General features: G+C 43.2%; 1 protein-coding gene across 5 annotated transcripts; it reads right to left on the bottom strand.

Annotated features, from left to right (window-relative positions):
• Positions 1 to 837: 837 nt before the first annotated feature.
• Positions 838 to 8242, bottom strand: LOC111243046 (uncharacterized). Of its 5 annotated transcripts, none has more exons than XM_022788146.2 (4): positions 8105 to 8242; positions 3622 to 4067; positions 3010 to 3211; positions 838 to 2611 (listed from the first exon to the last, which is right to left on the bottom strand). In XM_022788146.2, exons 2-4 carry the CDS (start codon positions 4060 to 4062, stop codon positions 2427 to 2429), a joined length of 828 nt encoding a protein of 275 aa, XP_022643881.1. In that variant the 5' UTR covers positions 4063 to 4067; positions 8105 to 8242; the 3' UTR covers positions 838 to 2426. The 5 variants fall into 5 exon arrangements, with proteins under 5 accessions (XP_022643881.1, XP_022643871.1, XP_086837310.1 ...); XM_022788136.2 differs by lacking the exon at positions 8105 to 8242 and adding an exon at positions 5950 to 6091; XM_086981184.1 differs by lacking the exon at positions 8105 to 8242 and adding an exon at positions 5296 to 5398.
• Positions 8243 to 8435: the final 193 nt, after the last annotated feature.

Raw genomic sequence — 8435 nt, 5'->3', positions numbered from 1 at the left:
TTTTTTATAAAACCTTTATGATGCGTATTTGTAATATCTATGTAGAAAAACCACTCGGAATGAATTTGCTTCATTATACATTTTACCGCGGATATGGCACACAATTTCCCTTGAATCTTTGTTCATGTCATACACACTCGGTTCCACGTTACAGCTGATAGCAGTTTTAATATAAATAATTATTACAGAGCAATGTATAAGTAACGTTTATAACGAAGCGAGACCCGATTCAACACTGAAATAAAAAAGAAATGGTCGACGCTTCAATTATTATAAAAGTAATGCATGACAGATATGGAATATTGAGTATAATTGTGCCGCCATGCAACTGCAGAATTGACTTTCATTGCGATTGAAATTGGATTGATTTTGACTAGATTCGAATCGATCGGTGATCAACAAACGTTAATGCATAATATCGAAAAAAAAAAAAAAAAAAAAACAAACAAAATTTGCTCACTTTGGCGTAATAGCTCCTATAGTAAATGTTGTCAATGTGAATGCAGAACTGCTGAAGGCTTTGGTTGTTGATACATAGCAATTAAAAGAATAGATGTTTATATATATATATATATATATGTATATATATATATATATATATGTATATATATATATATATATATATATATAACAAGTTGCCTCTTGTTGAAACTCGTAACAATTATACAGAATGTAGTGTGCGTACTGCAAATGCGCGCGAACTGCTCTTTGGCTTTTCGTGCCTTCAACGGCCGCAAACCATGATGACAATGAATGAGAACTTTGAAAAACATTTCGATAGGAGTTGCATGAATGATTCGGAAGCGAAACTGCTCGGAACAGAAGAGTAGCGTAGTCTACAATGCGTTTTTAAAATGATTTATTAGTCCGACGACGTCGTATTAACTGCAATAATAAGAATTTTCGACACAAGGGTAAATATAAAATTTACAAGTTGGTACAATTGACATTATTGTCCTAGGGTACAAGTGTTTTCTTCGCAGTCTTTTATAGATACAAAGATACTTAGAGCATCGCCGTACCTCTTTGCTTATTTCGCAGTTTACCGCCGTGGTCAAAACGATTTGCTTTTTCCTGTACAAGATGGGGCAGAAATCGGTTTACGGTGGGGAATAACGTAAGTCGAGAACTAGGAAGAATTAAGATTTCTAGGGGCAAGAAAAGATAGGCCTCAGGTTGAAACGGATGCTGCTAAACTCCAAGTCTGCAATATTCGAAATTAGACGCTTGACATTTTTACTTTATTGCTTATTCATGCCTTTTTACACCGTAAGCCAACTTTCGCCTCACCCTGTGTAGCACAGCTCTAACTAATCGTGGCATACCCTTTCGCACATCAACAATGGAAGAGAAAAATCACTGGCACACTTGCAGTGAGGGGAGAATAACGAAGCAAAATACTAGATTTGTATTCCATCTTCCATCACGTAAATGGGTTTGGTTTATTTAAACTATGTTCGGGGCCTTAATCTACCGAAAAGTAAATAAGCCGCAAAACACCCACGCGCCACATCGCTTCACTAAAAATGATTAACAACACTAATTATAATAATGTATTTTTAATAAAACGAAATGGTTTTCTATTGGCTAGTTAATCCATAAACTGCATCCTCGATCGATTTGGGTTACAATAGTTTAGCTACCCAAGGACTTCGTTCATTGCACAGTGGTGAATATGTGTGCGGCATCTACATGACAATATCGAAATCTATATATTTAGCTTACATAGACTCAATGCAAGATTTCCGATCTAATGCTGAGTGTCTATCGTTTAGTCAGTGCTATTCTACCTACTGGTCCTTACCGAATTTGACAAATGTCTTCGACTGGATTTCGCCTATATAGCATTCTATAATCGCTCACATTTGGCGTTATTGTACGGTCGTCAGACGCTTTTAAGTTTTTTTTTTGCTACCAAACAGTTATCCACCAAAGCCGCGCTGCTTGAATAAGCTAAGGGTATAAGTTCAATTTAGATTCTTATAGAGAACTAAAATGGGTTGTTTTGAAAGAGCCGCCAAATGTAATCTATTTCTGTGCCGATAAAGTCCACAACCGCTACTCGTACTCTACTCCATTTTCTTATTCGTAACTTTCTTGTGCTTATAACGAAATCAGTAAAAGGTTGCCTGAAAGGTCTTGCATGTCGAGAATGGCAAAAGTAATGTCCTACATTATGTATTGCGGTTCTTATCAGAGTTACATATGTATCTGTACGAAATAATATACATTGATATCGAATCTTGTCTCGCACCAGTAAATGTACGTCGTCTCAATCCCGACCTCAGATTAACTTGTATTTGAATCTATCCTTAACTTAATCCAATCTAGTAATAGTGGTACTATTGAAATGTTCCTGGTCATGTGCTGCTGAACAAACTTGCGTAATCTTTGAACGGTCCTATAGAAGTGAATTGCTCGATATCTTAACTTAAATAACTTTCGGGGAAGGGACCGGGATGTGCAGTCGGGTTCGGCTGTGATGTTACATAGATTTTGGCCGTTCTTTTTGAGCGAAGTTCACATAAGCGCACTATCAGCGATCGGTTGATCATCGTCTCATCTGCGGCCCAATCCGGAGGTTTGCATTGGCTAATCATTTCTACGCAGTCTACAATCGAAAAAAAAAAACAAAATAAATTATTACTACTTCATTTTATAAATTTTGTTTCCAGTCAGCCCAGTTAATTGCCTGCTTCTGTACTGCTTGACCAGCGCGACTTATTATTGTGCTCATAGTGCGGTATCATTATATTTCGTATCATAAATTCGTTAACTTATTTCAAGTAGATTTTAAGTCGCCAATGTTACTGTTCAATTATTGGCAAAGTAATACAGATTCTTCGAAGCAAGCGCAATGCGAAATTGCTTGACTTTTTATTTAAGTGACACAATTTTTTCCCTATTATGCTCCAGTAAGAAATCCAAACACCGCTAAATTAGAAGACACTGTCAAAGTATACCCTAATTCTCACTGACTAGTATCTGGTTTTGTGTAGATGACGGTACCTAAAATAGCCTGATGAGTGATAGGACAAAGTCCAGGCCGATCTGGCGAACCCTTTACGCTTCGTTCGATCAGTGTTTGGTCGTTGAAGACGCAGACCAAGAGTCGACGTGCGGCCGATATCGCGTTCTTTGTTCGATAGTAGACATTTACGAGATCGAACAGCTTGATATAGACGCCTGAGCCGGTGACCAGCTCCATTACCTAACGCAGAAAAATCGTAAACCTTCTGTAAGACACTGCATTACAGAGCTGTTTTAATGTCATCATTATAGTAAAATGAAGATTTTCGATGCTCGACCTTCTAGTGAATGGCTAATTAGAATTGAAACGTTTGACTGTATTAAATCATGTCTATAGTGTTTATTAACGAGTGTCCGCATTCATAGGGGGAGAAGGAGAGCCGGTAGGCGCAACTAAACATGAGATCGCGCAAAATTCCCCATTATGTAATAAAGGGAACGAACACCTGTGTAGACATCACAATGTATGTTGGGTTTATGTACTCGTGTGTACCTGTACCTGTAACTCTAACAAACTGCATTACATTCTGAGCTAATGAAGAAACGTATCGTTACGCTCTTCTTCTGTGTAGGCGGGTTTTAGCTACGTACCTCCGGATCGCTTGCACTCCACCGCAGCTGTTTCGGGTCAGCTTTCGGTCTGCCTTCATCGTCGATGTAGTAGCTTTTGGCACGGGTGAATTTGTGTTGAACTATAAACGCGCCATTGCCCCAATAATGACTGCTTGGGCTATTTGTGCTGCGACTGGTGTTGTTGCCTGTGTTGGTGTTGTCAATGTTGATGATATTGCCCCCATTACTGCCGACAATCGAATTTCCACTTCTCGTCGCTCCGACAAAACCTCCGGAAGTTAAGGCACTACCCGTATTTGTGTTGTTGCTACTGCTGGCGGTACCGCTGCCGTTTCCGTTGTTGCTATCACGAAGTACAGCTCCGCAAGTTCCGCTATTGCTGATGCTGTTGTTATTAGCCATGCTGCTACTGCTGCCAGGAGCATTTTTGTCGTTACTGCTGCTACTGGAAGTGGGCATCGGATCTGCAAAAAGGAGATGCATAAAAACCAGATAGTGACCACCACACTTAACAACAACAACTAAACGTATAAATAAGTTTACGAAATTAGTTTGCCTGTGGAACAGAACATTAGCCTTCCAGATCAATGAATCGACAGATAATGAGTTAAACGGAGAATTCGGGACAACTAGCCAAGAAGGGAATACAAGAATGCACCGTGTTATCATGTATTTTCATTGTTATATTCGTATTTATTGGGAGGTAACAGAATTGATAAAGTAAAGTTGGCGGTAGCGGAAGGGTTGATTTCTATAGATGACATATTGCCATTAACATCTACGGATATATTCTAAACTTCTCATCATGACCGTGTTGATTGAATGAGACGGAAAGAAACGAAAGATAGATGAATCATCAACGGTATCGTGGTCGTTACAAGTACATGGTCTTACGCGCATATGCGTAGACATACAGTTATATCGCCATACATACCAAAGAAAAGGACAAATGAGCCATTAAATGGATACGACCACTTGCGTTTTATTAACTTTAATAACTAAACAGCAGACATTAGAAAGTCAAAATGCAACGTATTCCATGAATGAAAAAGCGCAATCGACTCCCATCGCGGACGATCATGATAATAATAGGAGCGTCGATATAATAACTGTGCGTCAAAACATCAGCTAAGTCGGGGTGACACAACAGCCCAAGAACGCACATACGCCGCTTGACCACTATCTCAGCACTGAGATGGGGATGTGCAGCACGCACGGTCAGGTTATCCAGCCGTCGTATTTCAAAGAGAAAAAGGACACTTTTCAAATTTGTCCCGTTGTGGGCCACCTCTCTCTTCTCTCTGACGCCTTTTTTCCGTTTCGTTATGACGTGATTCGTGTATTTTTTTATCGGACATCGCACGCTCGTTTATGGAACGGTGTCAGACTCCCTAGCCATCCTTTACGGCGGTCAGCGAGAACGCAGATTACCGTGAAAGTCACCCGACTCTGCAAGAAAACATCCAGATAACTCGAGGCAATAACATCAACAACAAACACATCAGCAACAGCGACAACAGCAACAACGACGATGACATGACGCTGCAATAGTGGTAACGCTAAATGTCCTATGGAGTGCGCGAAAGACACAAAAAAAGAACGCAAATAATACTGTTCCGGCACCATACCAGGGAGCACCCTCGTAACAGATATATGTAGAAACAACAACAAGTTAAGATAAATTTCAGGTACCTTTGCTCTGCGTAGATAAGATGCACTCGCGTAATCGACATGGCTGGAAGGCAAATGGGTAAACAGTATCGAATTCATGGAAACATCGTCACTAATCCGGCCGAGCTGTAGTAAGAAACGGACATATGGATCTCAATGTAATTCGTTTGAACGACATTAACATAATGCAATATATACAAGTCAACAGATACTCGAACGGGACCGTGTTGTACATACGCACGGAGTAGTCGCAAACGTGATTAATGCATAGGCCGCTATGGTTGCGTGATAGGTGGCCGACGTACTTTAAAAGCCTCTTGCGTTGATAAGTATATCAGCTTGCGATAATCGAATAATTAATAATAATGGTAATAGGAGCATTTTAGTGCTAAATATGTGTTAAAAATAGAAGCATTAATTAAAACGGCAATCTGCACATAAACCATTCTATATGTATAGCACTATCACAGTGAGCAGTAGAAATCCATAAGCGTAAAAATGCAGCAGTAATAACAGTGAGGCCCAATGTTCAACCTAACGGCCAACGCAGTAAACGAAGTGATTTGTCTGCAGGATCGACAAGTGCGCTGGGAACGTAAGAAAAAAACGGATCCCCACGTCGTACAGGCTGTTCTGTCAACTCGCCATACTAGCCGGTAACGGCGGCGAGCTCACCTGCACACACTATACATGAACGCACGCGATGAGACAGGTATTGCTGTATCCTAGAAATTAAGCGTCACTTGAGACGATGGCGCGTCGACTTTCGCTGCGCAAAACGAAGTCCGATTTTTGTCTACGCGCGATTTCGAATCTTGCCCACCTCGCGTATCCTCAAATCTAGCGGGCATCACGTTATCACGACGGAACTGCACCGTTAATAGACGGTTGCTAAGCTTTCAGATGAACCTCTGGCCTGAGACCAGCATCCTCGTTTAGAAGCGCATGTAAATAGCCTTGCGTGCTTTCACAGACAAGAAGCGTAAGCGTCTCCAGAAGAAGCAGAGAAGCCGGGGCACTCGGTGCATAAAAGTCGTCCAAAAAGTGCACGTCGACACGTTTCGGACGGGATAGAATCAGATCGAATAAAACAGCATCGGGCACACGCACAACGATGAATACCATCAGGGCTGTTTCAGTAATGTTTTAGCAGCAGCAGCAGCAGCAGCAGCTGCTGTTGCCGCCGCCGTCGACAGTCACCGTTCATAGGTATTTAGAGGTATCATGACACGATGCCTCCACATGACGCACGGTGAGCGAAGAAGGAGGAGCCGTGGCGTTCCACTCGACGCAATGCTACTCCGCTTCGGCTGACCAACTCACTCAACGGCAACAGCAGATGCCGCCCTGGTGCGCTGTGTCGTCGAGGCCCGGTAGAGTTATCCAATAGGTCGGTCGACCTCTTGCTCTATCGACTACTGCTGCCGCCGCCATCGCTAATTCCGTTCAGCCGTCAGTGCGCTACAGGAGTAATTACGCACAGCAGAGCGTTGTTGTTGTTGTTGTTGTCGTCGTCGTTTATAGTGCTGTGGAGCAGAGCTGCGAGCGGCCGCAGCGTTTGCTATTGGGTGTTGATGCATCGCAACACGATATCGTCGATACCGCTGATGCTGTCGGCGCTTCTCAGGACGTACCGCACTGCGTCGCGTTGCTGTGATGTGCTGGAAGAGAACGAAACGGAATAGACATGGCGTAGTTGCGATTAAAACGGGTTTCTTGTTGCCTATTCAATGTTACATATTGGTGTGGGGCGCGGCGACGCTGATTACAGCAGCCGCGCCGAAGTATATGTGTATGTATGGTGTTATTGTTGTTTTTATCGTCTTCGGCAAAGCAACAGTTTGCGTTAGCGATTGCAAGTCCTGACAGGGTGGTTGCAACCCCTCCCATCTATTCGAGAAAGCAGCGAACTGGGCGAACGTGTACACGCAACGTCTCACCCTCTCTTGAGCTCGTGTGTTATCTCATTGGAATCTATCTTTTTACGTAGATTTGTTAGTTTCGCTACTCTTCGCCGAACTTCGACGCAGTTCAATCCCTACGGTTGTTGCCACTTATCGTTAGCTGGTGAATCACGACCGCCTTTTCTATAGCTGCGAACAGCAACAGCGCTCCTTCGCACTGGGTTACTCCTTCCTAACTTCTTTCGATACGCTGGACGTCTCGTGCGCGAGCTGGCAGCAGCACATTCGACTGCTCTCACAACGTTGCGCACCATCTCGTTGCTCCGGTCCTGCTTGTTGGTGCTCCGTTATTGGCTTGGCCGGCGACGGCGATGTCTCAGCGACGACGACGTCCACTTAACAAGCGACTGCCGCAAACGCTGCGGTGCCATCGTAAATAATACGCTTCACCCAAACGAATCTCGACGGGGAGAGATGAAAAGTGAGAGCAAACGAAACAGGCCAACAGCATCTGCATTACCGGACCACCAACACAACTGTGGTACAATTTACTATCAACGCGACCACTACAGCTGGCAGCGCCGGTTATAATGGGAGTGAGTAGTACAAAGTAATTTCAAGGGCGGCCTGATTAATAACGGTTGTACGGCCTACGGATGGCAGAAAGGCTCTTTGATTTGCGGGACAGCTGCTGCCGTTGACACTAGCCGCTGTTCAAGCGGCAGCTTTTGTTGTTTTTGATGCTGCTAGCGGTTATCGAGCGGGTACATGCTGAAACCGGACTCAAGCGAGCGACTTCGAGGAAGGAAGATGAAGCAAAAGAAAAGAGAAGGAAGCAGAATACAGCCATGAATTCCTTGACTCGTTAAACGCTAACCGATAACCTGCGCGTTGGAGTGATTCTAAGCACAACAGGAAAGACATACCTGAACGCACCAGGAAGCTATGAGCCACCCTCGCGGGCCGTTGAACAACAACAACAACAAAAGTCTCTTATTTCGTTTGACAATGCCGCACAAATCTTCGGGTCGTCGTAGAGAAGGACACTGCGAAACACAGCACCGAGTAACGGGAGAAAGGCACCGCGTACGCTGTAAACGGTAAGCAGTTATCGAACGGGCGTTGGTCACTCTTTTATAAATAGTAAGCTCTAGTAGGATATTGTAATAGCATCGATGTGTTCATAAAGCATTGTAAACGAGCTCGCAGGGGATTAGAATTAATAATAATAATAATAATAGATGATCTCAACGGCGA

Source organism: Varroa destructor, unplaced genomic scaffold (genome assembly GCF_002443255.2).
Source record: "Varroa destructor unplaced genomic scaffold, Vdes_3.0 BEIS01000001.1, whole genome shotgun sequence".
Classification (NCBI taxonomy): Eukaryota; Metazoa; Arthropoda; class Arachnida; order Mesostigmata; family Varroidae; genus Varroa; species Varroa destructor.
This window is presented reverse-complemented; position numbering and strand designations above follow the sequence as displayed.

What these genes read in the sequence shown, in the direction of transcription:
- LOC111243046 (XM_086981171.1), bottom strand. Translation starts at nt 4,272, where the DNA reads ATGATAACACGGTGCATTCTTGTATTCCCTTCTTGGCTAGTTGTCCCG. An exon ending in GGAGTGCAAGCGATCCGGAG is followed by an intron (nt 3,212 to 3,621) that starts GTACGTAGCTAA and finishes TTTCTGCGTTAG; the next exon opens with GTAATGGAGCTGGTCACCGG. An exon ending in CACTCATCAGGCTATTTTAG is followed by an intron (nt 2,612 to 3,009) that starts GTACCGTCATCT and finishes TTTCGATTGTAG; the next exon opens with ACTGCGTAGAAATGATTAGC.